Raw genomic sequence first — 19,520 nt, forward strand, 5'->3', positions numbered from 1 at the left:
TCGCTGTGCCACTCAGAAGCCGGAAGGTGACAGTGATGCAAAAGCGCTGTAACCCTGGGTCTTCCTGCACCCCGTGCAGACCGCAGTCAGCAATAGTTTTCCTAACACTGAGGAGGGGTCTTTATGCATCCGAGACTCTAATGCTCTCCGGGTCCTTTGGCCTTGGGCCTCCTGGGAATAAGGATGAATCAGAGGAAAGAGCTGCACATCCCATCTCCTGTTTGCACAGCCATTGACAAGCGCATCATCTCCCTGCATGGCTGCCTTTGAGGCGAGGAGGTTGAATACCATTAGCCTTTTCCTTGTTTCTGTCTTTGGAGAGACTCAGTGGTTAGTCAGACAGACACTCGTGAGGCAGAGGAGGAGATGCTGAGTGTCCAGGACCAGTGTGGACTCCGTATGAGCTGCAGGCCTGCAGGGCCGCCTGGTGAGATCCTGTGCCGAAGCACAAACCAGCTCAACAACAAGAGCGGCCGAGCAGGGCCTTGCTAGCTTTTCCTGGGCGGGAAGACCTCCAAGCCCGGCTAGATAAAGATAGACTCTGGGACTCACTCATGTGCTCTTGCCCAGAGAGACTACACTTGGGTTGTTTTTTTTGACAGGAGGATGAAGATTCGGAGTTTGAAAATTCAAGTCAAGCGTCTTTTGAAACAGTTAACGGAGAGGCAGCAAGAAGACAGAACTTGCCTAAGTTTTTGACTGAAATTTCACCACCCGCTCAGCCGCCCTCAAGGAAGGAGGTTTGTCCACACCCACTCGCCAAGTTTGATGGAGGATGACAGGAGCGTGTTCTTTAGGGCCTACTCTGGGAAGAGGACGATGCTCTTAACCCCGGGTGGTGTCTTCCCACAGCCTTGTAAAGGGGTCAGCTCTGTGGATCACTGGTCCTACTTAAAAGTTAACCCCCTGAGCCAAGTTAGAGGAAAGCTATGGGGTGAATTTGATAGTGTAGAAATGAAAGAGACAGTGCTCGCAAAGGGAAGCATTCCCATTGGCTGCCTTAAGACATTGTTGTCTTAAGAGCGCCTTTTACAGGTTGAATGCCCTCATTTGATGGTCTTGGGATCAGAAGTATTTCAGATTTTAGAATATTTTCATGTATACATTGAGATATTGGGGTAGTGCTCAAGTGTAAACACACTCATTTTCTGGTATCCCTTATTTACATAAACTGAAGACAGTTTATTCAGTATCTAAATAATTCTGTGTGTAATGGCATGGATTCTGTCTCCTCCTCGCAGGGACTGGGACTACAGCCTGCAGTACAAGCCAAGACAGAGGGCCGGGTACAGGCTATGCACACAAGCGCTCTGGGCTGCCTCCCAGGCTGCACTCACTCTTCTTTTCCTTCTTTAATTAAGAGACATTTAAAAATTACATGTACCTACTTAGTGGATTATATGTGTGTATGTATGAGAGTGTGAAGATCTGAGAACTACCTGGATTCTCTGGGGGATTGAGCCCAGGTTGTCACTCTGTGCCCTAGTCAATGTTCTATTGATTATGAAGGGACACCATGACTTGTGGCAGCTTTTATAAAGGGAAACATTTAATTGGAGCTGGCTTACATTTCAGAGGTTTAGTCCATTACTGTCAAGGCAGGAGTGTGGCGGGCACAGAGTGGGCATATAGGCAGACATGGTGCTGGAGAGGTAGGTAGCTGAGAGTTCTATATCTGGATCTGAAAGCAGCAGGAAGAGAAATTGGGACTGGCTTGAGCACTTGAAACCTCAAAGCCCACCCCCAGTGATGTACTTCCTCCAACAAGGCCACACCCCCAATAGTGCCACTTCCTGAGTCTGTGAGAGCCATTTTCATTCAAACCACCACATCTGGTAAGCCACCGTGTTCACCACATAGACTGATATAAACTTTATATGGTATTTTTGATATACTGTCTACTGTGTAGCCCTGGCTATCTTAGAACTTGCTATGCAGACCAGGCTAGCCTTGGACTCAGAGATATGCCAGTCTCTTTTATAGATCTTAAGCACTGGGGTTAAGAGAAAAAGACAGGAAGCAAGTTAGACACAGCTAGAAAAAGCTGCCTCACATTTTCATTGTAACTGTAAACTAACTTTCCTTTCTTCCTGCCTTCGTTTGCTGAGACAGGGTTTCTCTGTGCTGCCCTGGCTGTCCTGGAACTCACTCTGTAGACCAGGCTGGCATCAAACTCAGATCCACCTGCTTCTGCCTCCTGAGTACCAGGACTCAAGGCTTCATTGTGCACTTAAAAAACCATTAGTTATTTATTGTATGTGAGTGTGTGTGTGCATGTGTGGGGCAGAGGATAACTATGCAGGAGTTGGTTCTTTCTCCTCCATGTGGGTCCCAGGATCAAACTCTGGGTCAGGCTGGACAGCAAGCACTGTTAACTGAGCCTCCAGGCCCAGCCTTGCTGTAAAGGTCTGAGAGATGTACATAAGAAGCCTTTTAAACTCAGGTGCATGTGGCCTATTGTACGTGGTTCTTCCTCAGAGTTTTCATATTTCCATTTCGTATTTCTTTAGGTTCCTGACTTACCTGAAGAACCATCAGAAACAGCTGAAGGGGTACGTTTCTCTTAAACTCCCTTTCCTTTGACATCAGGTCCCGTGGGCTTAGGGGGAAGAGTGGGGTCCTTGCAGCCGCCTTGGGGTCAAGTCTCTTCTGAGGATGGCATCAGATGCTCCGCTGAGTGTGCTTGAGATCAGGCTGCGGAGTGGGAGGGTCCAGCCTGGCTTACTAACAGCAGCGATGAAATGGGCTTCGCTGTATTCTCCACTTACGATGAAGCCGATGAAGCCGGCAGCTGCTTGTGTGATTAAAGAATGGTTTGGGTTGCTGGGCTGGGCTGAATTCTGCACCTGCTGTCACCGACTGTCCTGCTTTCTGCTACTGGCTGTCTTAGTTACAGGTGACTGATGTGGGGACTACATGTCTTTTGAACCATGGAGTTGTAAGTCAGCATGCCTAGAAAGAGAACTGTCTGTATCCCATTCAGGAGTTCAGCATCCATTAAACTCCTCAGAAAAGTTTTTTGAAACAGCCATGCACAATTAAGAAACTTAATCTTGTCAACACATTTCTAACGTTTAAGATTGCTATCTGAGGGGTTGGGGATTTAGCTCAGTAGTAGAGCGCTTGCCTAGCAAGCGCAAGGCCCTGGGTTCGTTTGATCCCCAGCTCCGAAAAAATGAAATGAAAAAAAAAGATTGCTATCTGAATATCTTAGGAAAATCTGAAAACTTATTCATAGATAAATTAAAAGCAGTCCAGACACTGTGTATGTATATGTGCCTGCAAGAGTTTGTGTCCCACATGAGTGCAGGAGCCCTTGAAGGCCAGGGGAGGCCATTAATCCCCTAGGATGGGGTTGCATGAGATTGTGCTTCAACTGAGGTGGGTGTTGGGACCTTAACCCAGGACCTCTGCAAAAGCAGTACATGCACTCGGCCCCTTTAAAATAATTTGTTTTTTCTTTTAGATTTCATTGTGGAGCTTTCAGGGGTCCCACTGTGGGACACAGCAGTAGAGGGCCATGCCATGGAGACATCTGTATAGCATAAGGCTGTTGTTTGTTTGCTGGGGGCAGTCCTTCAGCTAGCTCATCTGACTCAACCCGACTTCCCCACCATTGGGTCTCTCCACTCGGCTCTCACTGCTCTGCCTCCCTGCCCTCTGCTGACCTCGAGCTTGCTTCTGTCTCTGCCGTTCTCTCTGTGCAGCGGTTCTGCTTCGGCTCCAGCAGCCAGCTCCTGATTATGCAAAATGCCACACTTATTCGTTTGGTCTGAACCAAGCAGCACCAGGACAGTGCCTGGTCCATCTCTCTGTGCTGCCTTTTGGCATTAAGGGCTGTGTGACCTCCCCCAATGCACTTGCCTTTTTGGGCAGGTGTGCAAGTGACAAACGTTTATATATCCCGCTCTCCTGGCGAAGCAATTGAGAACAATTGAGAATGCAGGGACATGCTTTCTTAGTTGATAAAATATCCCCAAATCATTTAATATGCATGAATGTTTTGCCTGCATGTATGTCTGTGCACCACATGCATGCCCATTATCTTAGGGTTTTATTGCTGGAAAGAGACATCCTGACCATGCAACTCTTATAAAGGAAAACATTTAATTGGGGCTAGCTTACAGTTTCAGAGGTTCGGTCCATTATCATGGTGGGAAGCATGGCATCGTGCAGGCAGACACGGTGCTGAAGAAGAAGCTGAGAGCTCTACATCTTGATCCGTAAGAAAGCAGGAGACTGGGGTTGGGGATTTAGCTCAGTGGTAGAGCGCTTGCCTAGGAAGCGCAAGGCCCTGGGTTCGGTCCCCAGCTCCGAAAAAAAGAACCAAAAAAAAAAAAAAAAAAAAAAAAAAAAAAAAGAAAGAAAGGAGACTATGTCACTGAGTGTATTTGAGCATTTAGGACCTCAAAGCCCAGGGGCAGGGGAGATGGTTAAGCTCTCCCAGAAGACCCAGTTTCCAGCACCTACATAGCAGCTGACTAACGTTCCCAGGGTTATGATACATTCTTTGGACATCCACGGTTGTGGTGGCTTGAATAGTTAGGCCCCCCCCCGTAGACTCAGGTGTTTGAATGCTTGGCCATAGGGCGTGGCACTAACACTAGTAGGAGGTGTGGCCTTGTTAGAGGAAGTGTCATGGCGGAGGTAGCTTTGAGGTTTTTTTTTAAGATTTTTTTTTTTAATATGAGTGCACTGTGGCTGTTTTCAAACACATCAGAAGTGGGCATCAGATCCCATTACAGATGGCTGTTTTGTTTTGTTTTTCTTTTTCCTTTTTTTCGGAGCTGGGGACTGAACCCAGGGCCTTGAGCTTGCTAGGCGAGCGCTCTACCGCTGAGCTAAATCCCCAGCCCTGTAGGGTCATCGTGAGCGTTTGACCCTCTCGGCTCCATCTTGGTAGCTAGGAACTGCTTGTATCACCATGTGTGGCGTAAAATTGGTCCGGGTTCTTCCTCCTAGCCACATGCTCTCAGAAACAAGATGCAGACTCAAAATATTATTTATAAATACCTTGCTCTCATAGCTAGGCCTTACTCTGTCATAGCTGAAATAACCCAATCATTTTAGCCTACATTCTGTCACGTGGCTGGTTACCCGCATTCAGATGCCGTGCGTCCGTCTCCTTACATCTTCCCAGGTGGGTTGCCAGCCTGGCTCTATCCCAGAATACTGTCTCCTGGATGTCTCTCACCTTCCGTTTCCTGCCCACGCTATAGGCCAAAGGCTTTTAAATTGACAGGTGGTGCATCCATACAATACAGGAAATATTCTCCACAGTGTGGTGCATGGGTGGTGGGTTCTGAACCCAGGGCCTTGTGCTGCTAGGCACTCTTGTACCAGCTGAGCCTCATGCCCAGGCTACAGTAGAGTTCCGCCTGGAACTAGTTCTAGTTCTGTCTTTGTTTGAGGTCTTGTTTTGTAACTTAGGCTGGCCTCAGATGTGCCATCCTCCTGCCTGGGCATTGTGTGTGGATTGGAGTGGGTGACCACTGTAGCTGACATTTCTAATTCACAGGTGGTTACTGTTGCCCTCCGATGCCCAAGTGGACATCTTTTGAGGAGAAGATTTTTCAAGTCGTGGAATTCACAGGTAAGGAAATCAGTGTTTTCAGAAATAGCGTCTTACGAAATTTGGTCAACAGTGTGTTCAAATGCAGTGGGAGTCAAGAGCACACAATTTGAGGGTTCTGCACTGCAGTTTGAGAGAATTGTGATCTCTACATAACATTGTTTTCACCTTTCATTTTCTTTTTTTCATATTAGGAAAGAATAATCTCTGAGCTACATTTCCCTAGCTGTTTGGCTACATTTAAGCTGATGGGTATCTAGTGCTTACTCTGTAGTCAAGTCTGGCCTGGAACTCACTGTGTGGTAGCCTCCCAAATGACTGGGTTCTAGGCATGAGCTACCACACCTAGCAGCTTATTTTAAAAAGTTTTAATTGGGGCTGCAGTGTAATGTGAGTGTAATGCTTCTGCTGCAGGGGCTGTGGACCTGACAACTGGCAAGATTGTGAGTTCAGAGCCAGCTAGGGAGGCTCTGTCTCAAAACCACTGTCAACTTACTATGAACTAAGTAGCAGAGTGTGTGCTCAGTGCATGTATAAAACCGGGTTCAATTCCCAATACTTCCAAAACCATCTTAAAGTTATGACATACAGATTTATTCTATAGATCAGCAGTGGCTCCTGGGCTGCTGGCTGGCAAATTAAGGCTTGGGTTGCATGATTTGATACTTAGACTCCCTGAGAAATTATGTCTGTCATTTGTCTGACTTTCGTTGTTGAGACACAAGATCTTGCTGTTGCAGGGTTGGTCTCAGACCCAGTAACTTTTGGTTCCAGTAAGTCTCCGATCCTAGCTCTGGACTACAGCCACAATGCAGTCAGCCACACTCAGCTTTCTGTTTGTGAAGCAGACACGGTCTGTTTAAAGTGTCATGTTTTGAGGCAAATGTTTCCAGCTGGGTGTGGTATGAACATTTTCTCTTTCTTTTTGGTGGTGCTGAACTTCAAACCCAGTGTGTATATGGTAATCTTTATGGACAATACAGGGAAGGCCCACAGTGAATCAGACTTTGTCTCAGGTATGCAAAACATGTCAATTTCGACAAGGCCTCTTAGTGATTTCAATCCAAAAATTTTCCCAAATGTTTTTGTTTTTTTCAAGACAGGGTTTCTCTGTGTAACAGCCTGGCTGTCCTGGAACTCTTTGTAGACCAGGTTGGCCTCCAATTCAGAGATCCACCTGCCTCTGCCTCCCAAGTGCTGGGATTAAAGGTGTGTGTGTCACCATGCCTGGCTTCTTCTCGAACTTTTAAGTATTTTTCATCTCATTTATGGATTAGGTTTTGTTACTATTATGACAGTAGGTCTACAATTTTCTGGAACAAAGACATCTAAGATTCTCCTATCTCCAAATTCATGACATACTGTTCTCCCTTAAAGTCTAAAAAAATTTCTTTGGAAGATATGGAAATTTCTTTTTATTCATTCCTAGGGACTGGATTTCAGAATGACAGAGCTATACAGTGCCACAGTGACAAAGATTCTGGAGGAACGTGTGTGGTTTCAGTCTGATACTTTTTCTTTTTTTTGCCTCTTAGGTCTTATTTGACTGGATGATGAAAATTGGGTACCACAGATCCCTATACGGCCTCTCCACTTCCTTTCCCAGAAGGCCTTTGGAAGTGGGGGGAGGCTCGTCACTGGAGGACATAGGAATAACTGTGGATACTGTACTTAATGTGGAAGAGAGAGAGCAGAGCAGCCAGTAAGGAGAAGTACCTGAGTCCTTCAACACAGTGCTGTTCACAGTAAAGCCATGCTGTACCTTGAGCTCCTCTTGTCCACAGGCGTGTACTGCGGATGAGGACCGCCATGTGATGGTGTGTGTCTCTGTCATCTTATAATGTGAAGAGGTAAAAAGCACATATCGTAAGACAGGCAGGCATCTGATGTTACTGCCTCAACTCCCAGGATTTCTGAGTTAATTAGACTATCTTCAAACCAAACCAAACCAAACCAAACCAAACCAAACCACACCACACCACACCACACCACACCACACCACACCCTAGCTTATGTAAGAACTATGATTTCTGCTTGAGTCTACCTTACCATATAGTATTTCACAATTCAGTCAAAATCTAAGGAGGAATGTAGATTCTATTGTATTTCTAAAAATTTAAAGAAATTCCACAGCCAACTGATCCTATATAATTTTGACTTAAATCTGGAGATAAAGTTTGTATTACATGAACTTTGGGGAATATATTGAAACTGCAGTAAACAAGGCCATTGTTCTAAGTGCATTTGAAATGTGAGCTGTTGTTTGTGTGTGTACTGATGCCCTTAGCAGAGCATGTCAACCTGTGGGGTCCTGTGGGGCTCCAAACAACCCTCTCACAGGGGTGCACCTAAGACCATCTGCAGTAGCAAAATTATTTTTTTTTCTTTTCTTTTTTTTGAAGCTGGGGACTGAACCCAGGGCCTTGCGCTCGCTAGGCAAGCACTCTACCACTGAGCTAAATCCCCAACCCACAAAATTATTTATAAAGTTGCGACAAAATAATTTCATGGTTGGGTATTACCACAAATGAGGACCTGTATTAAACAGTCTCAGTATTACAGAGGTTGACAACTGCTGCCTTAGTCTGTCTTAAGGTATATTTCTTAATTTTTTTGGAGAGAGTTTCATGTAGCCTTGAATTTCCTGATCCTCTCCTGCCCCCTTCCAAGATCCTGGGATTACCAAGCTGAGCTACTGCATCCCGTTAATGAACCGGTAGACGGACCCTTGTGCCTCATCATGCACGGCAAGTACGCTATATCAATTGAGCTCCTTCCCAGCCCCCATGATTTCTATCCTTCAATTTCCAAACTACCCAAGGCTCTACTTGTGGTGTGTGTCTTCAAATCACTCTACAGACAGATGTTAAGTAAACCCTGGCGATGGTATGCATGACCTCGGAATCTCATCATTACCACTGCTACTAAACAACAAACAGGTCAATTCCCACCTCTAGGTCAAAGGAGACAATCAGCTTTTAAAGTTTGTGTTATACTTCATCTACAGTTATTAAAGCAGACTCAATGAGATGCTTAGATATATGAAAAATGCCTTTTCAATGGCCTAGAAGTTATCAGCAAATGCTTGACTACTTTGCATTTGAATGTAAACGATAAGTGAGCATTTCTTCTGTAGTTGTACATAACCTGGACTGAATGTAGGGCCTGGGGTGAATGCCCCACCAGAGATAATCCCCAGTCCCTAACTATACCATGTAAGTTATGTTAGCACAGCTGTTTACTGTTATTACACAGCAGATACCTGGCCAGACAGGGTGCCCCATACCCTCGGAAGGAGAGCCAAGAGAATCAAGGAGGTTCAAGGTCTAAAAAGCCTAAAGCGAGGGGGAAAGCCAGCCACAGTTTTAAGTATCTGTATCAAGTTCCAAAATGGCGATACTTCCATTGAATGCACATCACATTAGAATGTCTCTCTAAATTGGGAAGTTTATTTGTTCAGTACAGCAAGGAGGATGCAACACTGTCAGGACAAATATACAGAATGTGCAGGTCAACATCCAACAGTAATTCAGTTCAGGAAACTTGAAAGGAAATCTTAGTGTTATGACAACATACTCCCAAGAATCTCTTCTTCAGTTAGTCATACATTTCAACAAAATAAAGGGTTATGAATTTAAGTGGAAGTCAGCTTGTCAATTCTTAAAAATAAAACTCCAACTCTATAATCCATGCCAGTTAAACTTGTAACTAAATTTCCAAGTAAGCGCAAAGGAGATGAAGCCACCAGTGACCCTTTCCCTTAACCAGTCACGAAGGACGGCTACTACAGCAGGCAGGCGGGCAGGCGGCTGCCTGGTTGACTCGGCTAGGACAGTGGACTCAAGTTCACACCGTGCTGATGGCTCACCATTAGTATGGCACGTTTTGGTCCATGATGTGTTTTAACGTCAAGACATAGCACAATTTGTTACAGAGACACACAGATAACTGTTGTTTTTAAATATATATATGTATATATATTTTTTAAAAAGCCAGGTATACTTCAACATACAAAGACAGGTCCTGGGGAGGAATTTATAGGAAGTAGTCTGGGGTGCGCCGGGTCACATGAGGCTCTCCACGACGAGGTGCTGGGTCAAACTGAAGACTAAAAGTGACAGAGAAAATGGTCAGCAAGTGAGGCATGGGCCGGACAGGGCCTCCTTTCTGTAGCTTTCTGCTATGGTGCACCCCATGTGGCTAGGATGACCCCAAACTCATCATTAGCTGTTACCACTTCATGGCCATGGTGAAAATTTACATGTCTGTTAGTGCCTGGCAGAAAAGAACACTGAATTTTACCAAGTGCCTTTCCTGCCAAAATTGCTGTTTGTCTGTTTAAATATTAATGTTATTACAGTATAACATTAATATTTGACTTTCCCATATTTTAAATCAACACTGTTGCCCTGAGATAAACCCCACTGGATTTTCCTTCTGCAGGCAGCCCTAATAGGATGTAACCACAGGCACACACAAGCATTCACAGCCTCAGGACCAGGACGCAGCCCCAAGCTTGTGTGTTGCGGTGGAGACATGGCTTCATATAGCCTACAGTGGCCAAAACCTGCAGTAAAGGCTCTCTCTGAAATCCTGGTCTCCCTGGCTCTACCTTATAGTACTGGGATTATAGGCATGCAAGTGACATCATATATAGCACATGTTTTATTTTACAAGTGTTTCTGAAATAAGGTTGCATGTGCTGGCCTGGAACTCAAGCTGGCCTGCTTCCTTCTCCCAAGTATCAGGATTATAGGTTGCATCACCATGGCCAGTTTACACAGTGCTAAGCTTGAACCCAGGGCTTCGGATGCTAGGGTAAGCAGAATGCCAATAAGGCCATCTCCCAGTAGGAAATGTTTTACTAAACCTAAAATGAGTCAATTGTAGTTTTGTTTTGTGTGTGTGTTGTGTGTGTGTGTGAATACATATGTGTGTGTGAATACATGCATGAATGTCAGTGGTCAAAGGTCAGTAGGTGTCAGATCCCCTGGAACTGAAATTACAGAGGGCTGTGAGCTGCGGTGTAGGAGCTGGGAATTAACTGCCATTTTGTGGGAGGTCAGCCTGTACTTTTAACCACAACACTTTCCAGCCCCGGATAGTTGTAGTGGACGAGTTCTTCTGTTTGTCTGAGTTCTTGTTTGTTTTCCGAGACAGGGTATATGTGTAGTCCTGGCTGTCCTGGAACTCATGTAGAGCTTACCCCAGACTGCTCTCAAACTCATCCTCTCTGCCTCTGCCTCCCGAGTGCTAGGTAAGAACTTTTACCACCACACCCAGCTTAAGGGTCTCTTAAATGGTTTTCTATTAGCTGTTAGCTCTTGGGGAGATTTCAATAAAGTGTAAATAAGTAAAAACTACTTTTTTGAGCTAGGTAGTGTTGGTGCATGCCTTTAACATGGGAGGCAGAGGCAGGAGGATCTCTGAATTTGAAGTCAGCCTGGTCTAACAGTTAAGTTCCAGGACAGCCTGAGTAGCAGTGGCAGAGCAGTGAACTAGAATGCAGGAGGCCGTGGCCTACGTACCTGGCATACTAAAGTTCTCAAGCTCAGTTAGGGAAGACGGTCTGCACTCCTTCTACCCTGTACAAGTAGGGCTTTTTCATGTGTCTTTACAAGACTTTTTTTATTCATGCATGCATGTGTGTATGGGTATGACGAATCTATGTACATGGGTGTGCAGGTGTCTGCGGGAGCCAGAAAAGGGAGCTGGAGTTAGAGGTGTTTGTGGGGGCTGGGCTCCGTTCCTCATGACTGTAGAGTGAGCTGCTAAGCCGCTTCTCCAGCCCCTAAGTCTGTCTTCAGGACCTGCTTTCCCCTCTAAAAGCATTACATGCGGTTACAATGCAAAGGTACTTACAAAGAGTATTTTAAAGTGTCGTCTAATTCCATGATAGCAGCCTGGTTCCCACAGCGGTAGCAGTAATTGGGTGCACTAAAAATGGTGACCACATTCCGATCATGGCACCAATTATATCCCTGCAACATGACAAAGGTCACTGTTTCATTATAAAACCCAATCTTGACACAGATCAAATCACAAATACTTCGGTGGCTATGCTACCTTCAATGATCTAAGTTTACACAAGTGCCCAGAATATTATACAATTATTAGGTACAGGATTCTATTATACACCTCAGTAACCATATAGCTTTTTTTTTTTTTTAGATTTATTCATTTATTATATATGAGCACACTGTAGCTGTCTTCACACACACCTGAAGATGGTTGTGAGCCACCATGTGGTTGCTGGGAATTGAACTCAGGACCTCTGGAAGAGTAGTTGGGTCCATATAGCTTTTCTTTTTTTTTTTTTCTTTCCTTTTCTTTTTTTTTTTCCATATAGCTTTTCTTAACCCACACTTAGATCTTAACTTAGAGTATACAACTCAATTTCTCAGAAAAAGATAGTAACCTCCCCATTTTCCTTCATAAACTTTGTTAAGTATTTTATTGTTTTTCTTTTTTTGTTGAGGAAGAATCTTGCTATTAGGCTACCCTGTTCTCAAACTTCCAATTGCCCCAGCCTCCCAAGTGCTGAGACTCGATAGAAACGTGCCTGGCTTCTAAAGTTTGCTACACAAGTCTTCAAGCTAGCATTAGGCAAGTAACAACATAGAATATGCTTTCCCGGAGGGCTGAGCCGATGCTCACTGGTGACCTCGACAGTCTCTAATGGTCACCTGTGTCAGAGCTGCCGACTCACACTACACACTATGCGATGTAAGGCAGTATTTACTCGATATATAACACAGCATTTCCATCCTTTAATTTGTTATGTTAAAGGTTTCAGTTTTTCTCAAATAGCTGAAATTTGATTGTTTTCCAATTCTGGAGTCTCAGAATTTCAGAATGTTAAAGCTTAGTCATCCATTTTTTTCCAGTCACATTGACATCTGTGCTTGCTGGTATAATGAAGTTTAATGTCACCACTACGTGTATGTGCTTTTGACTGCGCTCCTACCCCACTCACTCCTGGCCTGTCCTAGGCTGGTGACGTTTGTTTTGCCTTCTTAAAGCACTAATGCTGGTTAGAGGGGCTCTGTTCTCCTTTATTCCTTTAGTAGTGACAAAGCTAACACAACAGGAAAAGTCCAGCAATTGCCACCTCAACTGAGTGGCCAAACAGCTTTCAAACCTCCTTGGTAAATGTACCAAGGACACAGCACAGCACTCTACAATGTGTACCTCAAAAGTGGCATGTAATAATGGTCTCTACTGAGATCAATTAAGTCTCTATTGAGCGTCCTCTGGAAGAGCAGTGTGCTCCTAGTGAGCCTTCGCTCCAGCCCCTATTGAAGGTATTTTAATTCAGAGTATTTCCTTATATGTTCTAGACAGCATGAAACTCATGCTCCCTTCCTGCTTTGGCCTCCCAAATATTGGGATTACAAGCACCCAACATGCCCAGATTTAGAAAACACCAGATTGGGTAACTTGGATTAAGCTATATACATTGCAAAACTTAAAACACTGTTACAATCATCTGACTCAAGGGTTTGAGTAGGAGTATACAGATGAAAATGTTCTGACTGAAGCACTGGCTACAACAGACAATGGCTTTAACAGAACCATGGAGCTCTGGACTTGGCAATGGGCTCTGGCTCCTTCCGTCTGCGTCACGCACGAAGCCTTATCAGAGACGCAGACACCGTGAGAGGCAGGTCAATGTGCAGGAAAAGTACGTACTTCCATTACAAGCTGGTGAGCACGGGACACCAGTGTGAGGCCGTTGGCATGGTTAAATGTTTCAGAAATGTCTTGTCCAAATGTGTAGCCAGCACCACGTGGAGAAATGCCCCAGCCACCACGGTCATCTGGATCTGACCATAAGAGATCACACATTGGGCCCTGGACAAGGATAAAGAACAAATATATACTATGAGTTGTGTTTAATTGAGTTACCCTTCCCACACGTGACTACACTTTTTCCCTTAAAATCAAAACCAACAAGTAACTGCCAAATTTACCTCATGTGGAACTTCCTGTAAGCGATCCAGGGCTCTTATGTGATCCAGTGTATCTATGGATGGAGAGAGGCCACCGTGGAGGCAGAATATCTGTTTTTTAAATTGAGAAAAACATGTTTTTGACTTGTAATTGCTAAATTAACGAACAGTAAGCAATGGTGACAAGCGTCGGCCATGACAGCCTTTCCTTCCCAATGGTATTACTGACGGGAAGATTTGTGAGCTACAGCGCAAAGCAGGATCAGGTCACCAGCAGTAACCACAGCGGCGAGTGCTGAGGGCTCTCCTTTCCCCCGCTGTGGTCCGGGGTCTGAGGCCTCTGCATGCAGTCCAGTGCCTCCAGAGTGGGGCTGCTGCTGCCCCAGCACAGGATGCTCACCACCGTCACTGCGTCCGCTCACACTCCTGTCTCTCAACATCAATCCTCCTGACTCTGGTATTGACTACAATGAGCTTTTTGGTGTTCCTCAGATTTCCTGAGCACATCCCCACATTCACACACTTTCTCTATAGAGCTTATCACCTTTAATTCCTTCCTCATTGTATGATGTGGAAGACATCTCACAGAGGTCGGGGCAACTGTTAGGGTTTTCTCTCCTTACACTTTACTCACTGGGTCACTTCTGCACACCGACCTGTAGTTTGCATGTATATGCAGACCTGTTAGTGGGTGCACACAGATGTGCAGGCCTAAGGTTGGTAGTGGATGTCCCTCTTTGATCCCTCCACCTTCCTCACCAAGGCAGGGTCTCTTGCTTGAAAGCTTGCTGCTGTGGCTAGCTCACTCCAGGAATCCCATCTCCAGGAGAGGGGTCACAGGCGGGCACCGTGCCCTCCATGGCTGCTAGGTATCTAAGCACCAATCTTCATGGTTGCAAACAAGTACTTGATGTGTTTACAAATTAGGAAGAAGGTGTTGGTCACCCTCGGCCACCTCCCCAGTTGTCTTCCGTTCCTTTTATTGTAGACAGTGCACCTACAGGACTCTGACATAAAGTGGGATGATATAAGCGTTTTAAATTTTTCCTCAGGACTACCCTCTGTTCAAGGACTAGACTAAGGAAGAGAATAACGAGGATTTTCGTGAGCAGCTCATTGGCAGGGGCAATGTATGTGCTATGGATGTAGCCCAGGCTAACTTAGGCGTCAGCAGTTCTTCCCAGAGCTCCTGAATGAGTCTACGTGAGCACATCAGCCTTTTCTCCTGAGTCTGACGAGGTTTCTCATGCTTCCCTAATAGACAAGACTGTTAATGGATCTTCTAAAACATTTAGCACTATATGATTCTTAACTGAATTTTAAATCACTGATATAGGACACCCTCCCCACCAAAATCGGTTTCACTTTATCTTTCTGTGCCTGCGGTATCTGGTTGGCTACTGAACTTATATAGATAAAACATATGGCCACGGAAGCTCTGAAACCCGAGTGCTGGGATCATAGTCGCACATCATGTCTATCTGTGAGGATTTTCAAGTTTTCCATTTTTTCCCACCAGCTCCATGCTCCTTAAAGCCCCATATACTTGGCCTACAGACATATTTAAGGAGGCTGGCAGATGGCTCAGCACATGACAACTTCATTTTGCCGTAGGCCAACCTCCCTCGCTCCCCTGCAAATAAATGTATCAAAAATAAAATCTCCTAAACCCAAACCTAACAAAGCAGACCTGGTTCTAGATGGCTTGCAGTCAAGGCTTGCCACGCAGGGACTGGAGCCCAGCACCATGTAAGAAGCCGGGCACACAGCACTGCATGGAGGCTCAGTGCTGGGAAGCTGGAGACATAAGGGCGGCTCTGGCCAGGCTATCTACACGAATCAGTGAAAAACCCATCTCACCAATCAACATGTACATCAACTGAGTTAGGACAGCAACCTCCAGCCGCCATAGGCTCGTCTGCACACACGTGCACATACAATAGGCAGATCTGATTGCTAGGTACCCATATACTGAACACCACGTGTGACCTAAGCTTGTCATTCCCTTCCAGGACTCTGTGCACCACTTGTTCTATCTACTTCATTTCTGAGGTGTTTGTGTCTTCCAGTGATAACACTTCATAAATGATAGCCTGTCACAATGGTGTGTGTATGCTGGCTGTTTTGTTTCTTATAAATACTTCAAAAACAGTAAAGACTAATGAGTTTGGAGAATGCTGGATAGTATAAGAAATACATAAGAGTTCTACCAATGTATGGACCAAGTTTAAAAATCAGATAGACGACTAATACTACTGTTATCTTTCTAAATTAATTTCATTACTTTAAAGCTAAAAGACTTTACTTCAATTACTTGAAAAATTTTAATAACTTTCATTCACATTAGCAAGTATAGGTAAAGTATTGTCATTTTAATTATTACAGTATCCAAAATTATACTCAGACTAGCAAGCCAAAGAGTATCCATTACACCTTCAAGAGCGCTGTGCTTTCATGGTTTCTCTGTGCAGCTGTCAGTCCTGGAACTAACTCTAGCCCAGGGAGGCCTTGAATTCAGAGATCCATTGTCTCTGCTGCCTGAGTGCAGGGATTAAAGACCTGCTAACATTCAAGTTTTATTCTGTGTGTTGTACATGAATTTAAATCAGCTCACTGTGAAGCCTCTAAATGGTGAACTAGGAAACCTGTGTAATGTCTTATATGTATGCCTTAAAACTTACTATGCTGGAAACAGAGATCCCTCTTGATAAAAAAGATATAATATACAATATTATGTTTGTAGTTATCATGAAAATAGGAATAAAAAGCTACTAATGGTAACCAGGGAACGTAGTAATATGGGCACAATTTCCAATTACATCTTGTGTTACTAATAATATATATGCCCCAAGACTTAAGCATTTATTTACACTGTTTTTGTTTTGTTTTGTTTTGTTTTTTAGAGCACACATTAGGGCACACATCTTCTTTGGCCAGAAGACCAGAGGCAGGGGAAGCAGGGCTTGGTGACTGAAGCCTAGAACCCCAGCTACTTGGGAACATAAGGCAGGAGAGTTGAGCTGTGCTGAAAGTACGGTCAAGTCTGAGCCTGAGCAATTGAGTGAGACTCCCTCCAAAATAGGCATACACAAAACCCAAAACCCACCACCGCCAAACCAACCAAATCATGAACAGGGCTGTAGCCCAGGGGCAGCGCCCTGGCTTGGCACCAGGTTTAACTCCCCAGCACTGTATTAATCAGAATAGACAGAGACTTACATAACTTGTCAATACAGATCCTGGATGCCTGATAGTAAATGTTCTCCCACATTTAACCTCCTTCTGCAAGACACCGTCACCCACATATACACACACCTGTCCATCTACTAAAGCTGTAAGTGGAAGATAATCAAAGAGATCTGTAAAGTATTTCCACACGTTGGCGTTCCCATACTTTCGTAGGCATTCATCATAAAAGCCATATACTTGTGTGATCTGCCGGCTTTCATGATTTCCTCGCAATATTGTGATACGCTCTGGATAGCGCACCTGGAAGACAAGGAAAAGAAACCCGTCACACAACCACGTCTCTCCAGTGCTGTTACCTTTAACCTCGAATCCATTTCTTTAAGAAATGGATTCTTTTGTCCATTTTTAAATTAAATTTAAGAACGGGTATATACATATGATATATATAGAACAAGTGGATTTTATGCTTAGACTTGGGTCCCCTACTAAGACATCTCATTATGAATATGCAATTTTCTGAAATCTAGAAGTCCTAGGCATTTGTCTGAGCAGGAGTAGTAAGAAGGAAGCAGCCAGAGCAATCTTGTGGGGAAACTAGAGAAAGAAACAGAAAAGCCTAGAGTAGAGCATGAATAAAAATGTTCTTTGAGGGGAGACACTCTTGCTGTGAGTTACAGGCAGGTAATGTAGACAGACTACAGGAGAGCTGCAGCGTTTAATGGGCTTGACTCTCGTGACTGTGTGACATCAAAGAGGACTCTGGGAACAGGGAAGTAGCAAGATAGACAGGAGCTGAGATTCATCCGGCAGTCAACACAGGGATGAAAGGAGCAGATCTTGAAGGCAGACGTGTGGAGTGCAGGGCAGTACAAACAGGAAGTCAGAGGAGCAATGGGCTTCCCATGCCGTGAATTAAACACTTGTTTAATGATTCCATATGAAGGTTGGTAATTAAATATAATTCCAGAGCTCAGTTATAGACAACCATGAGTTACACATTCATCAGAAATAGACGGAAGTTTTAAGCATAGACTTTCCTCTCTCTTTAAAAGATGGAAAGCCAACTATTATTTAAGACCAAACGCACCATGAAATTAAAGATGATTCATGCTGCACATTCTTCTGCCTTTGGCCTCCTCTGAAGTTCACCCCCGCCCCACATTCATCAATCATACCTTTAATGCTACAAGAAGAGTCACGGTCTCCACAGAATAATATCCTCTGTCTACATAGTCACCCATGAATAGATAGTTGGTGTCTGGTGATTTTCCACCAATTCTGAAGAGTTCCATAAGGTCATGGAATTGGCCATGCACATCTCCACAGACGGTAACAGGACAGCGAACCTCTTGTACATTTGATTCTTTTGTTAAAATTTCCTTAGCCTGTTAAAAAAGGAAAATAAATATTCGGTTACAAACTTAACATTTCTTACCTACTGAAAAAAAAAAATGTGGGGAAACCCACTTGGGAGTATAAAGTAAACCAATACCCTACAAAGGGATGGGCCGAGATACAGCTATCATAGCAAAGGCCAGAAATGACATATCTACAAAGACATGGAGAACCTGGAACCCTTACGTGACGCTGGTAGGAATCAAAGTGAAATTTGTTTCAAGTGTCCATGCAGCACTGTTCTTTTGCTGAAGGATTTTTTTTTTTTTTTTTTTTTTGGTTCTTTTTTTTTCGGAGCTGGGGACCGAACCCAGGGCCTTGCGCTTCCTCAGCAAGCGCTCTACCACTGAGCTAAATCCCCAACCCCGAAGGATTTACTTTTACTTTGTATTTATTTGTCTGTGTATGCCCCATGTGTCCAGGTGCCAGCGGAAGCAGAAGAGGCATCTGATCCCCGAGCTGCAGTTACAGGTGGTCATGAGATACCTGACAGGAGCACTGGGACTGAACTCAGGTCCCCTGGAGGTGCAGCAGGTGCTGATAGGAGTACAAATAATCCAAGCGCCCATTAAGCATGAGCTGATATAACACAGCACACCCAACCAGGTAGAGTAAGTGGGAACCAACAATAAAAACAACGCACCGATATGTGCTGTAATCTACGCTTTAACCAAAGAAGCTATGTGACAGACAGATGACTTCACTCACTCCCGAGTCCAGAAGAGACGACAGAGGTAGAAAGTAGACGACGGCTGCTTAGCACTGCACAGAGAGGACCAGAGACCGGGTGTGGGGCCTGAGGGCAGTGAGAGGCTCCAGTGTGATGGAGCTACACAGATGGATGTCATCTAGACTGGCCTCACCTCCGCAGCCAGTTCCAGGCCAGCCACGGGTACACAGGGAGACCTGTTTCAAAAAAGCCCCCAAATAAACCAAACGACTTCTTTCCATGACAAATACGGAACTCACCACTTACTCAGATTTATTTTCCCAAGTTCACGACTGTCTTTACTGATTTGTGTTGCTACTGCTGGAGACGGTCATGCCCTGCCCTGCCCTAATGACATCATGGTGGACCATATACCACGGACAACAGTGGTCCTGAGATGTTCCCACTGTCTCCCCAGTGACAAAGCTGTCCGTTGGTTAACGTGAAGTAATGCCGATATGAAAATCCAGTCTACTGGGTGACCAGATGTAAAAGGCACATGCAATTCTATATGTACCACAGATGTGAGGTAAACACAGGTGACTGTCGCTAGGGCATTTCTGTGGAACTTTAAAAGCCGCGTGAAACGCTCTGCTGAATTCTGCCCACGGCAACCTCACACATCTTTGTGCTTTCTGCATCTTCCGACTGTGATTTTCTCCTGTGCCACATCTAAGTTGGGCTTAACTACCCTTCATGACAT

At 44.7% G+C, this 19,520-nt stretch overlaps 3 protein-coding genes across 3 annotated transcripts in view; 2 read left to right on the plus strand and 1 right to left on the minus strand.

Moving 5' to 3' along the window:
* Ubxn8 (UBX domain protein 8) overlaps positions 1 to 9,210 on the plus strand; it is a 22,269-nt gene extending 13,059 nt beyond the window's left edge. Inside the window, 4 exon segments of one of the 2 annotated variants that reach the window (NM_001106086.1) lie at positions 603 to 740; positions 2,511 to 2,552; positions 5,519 to 5,593; positions 7,108 to 8,559. In NM_001106086.1, the coding sequence (NP_001099556.1) occupies positions 603 to 740; positions 2,511 to 2,552; positions 5,519 to 5,593; positions 7,108 to 7,278 (426 nt within the window). In that variant the 3' untranslated portion in view covers positions 7,279 to 8,559. 2 annotated transcript variants of the gene reach the window in all.
* Positions 1 to 19,520, plus strand: part of Erich1 (glutamate-rich 1) — a gene marked incomplete at its 5' end in the record, with an annotated part of 52,793,804 nt that overhangs the window by 35,796,028 nt on the left and 16,978,256 nt on the right.
* Positions 9,000 to 19,520, minus strand: part of Ppp2cb (protein phosphatase 2 catalytic subunit beta) — a 20,929-nt gene continuing 10,408 nt past the window's right edge. Inside the window, exons 2-7 of the mRNA NM_017040.3 lie at positions 17,889 to 18,098; positions 16,840 to 17,013; positions 13,546 to 13,635; positions 13,265 to 13,426; positions 11,435 to 11,553; positions 9,000 to 9,680 (exon numbers count right to left, since the gene is read on the minus strand). Of these exons, the coding sequence (NP_058736.1) occupies positions 9,608 to 9,680; positions 11,435 to 11,553; positions 13,265 to 13,426; positions 13,546 to 13,635; positions 16,840 to 17,013; positions 17,889 to 18,098 (828 nt within the window). The 3' untranslated portion in view covers positions 9,000 to 9,607. The remainder of the gene's footprint in view (positions 9,681 to 11,434; positions 11,554 to 13,264; positions 13,427 to 13,545; positions 13,636 to 16,839; positions 17,014 to 17,888; positions 18,099 to 19,520) is intronic.

Source organism: Rattus norvegicus, chromosome 16 (genome assembly GCF_021556685.1).
Source record: "Rattus norvegicus strain SHRSP/BbbUtx chromosome 16, alternate assembly SHRSP_T2T, whole genome shotgun sequence".
Classification (NCBI taxonomy): domain Eukaryota; kingdom Metazoa; phylum Chordata; class Mammalia; order Rodentia; family Muridae; genus Rattus; species Rattus norvegicus.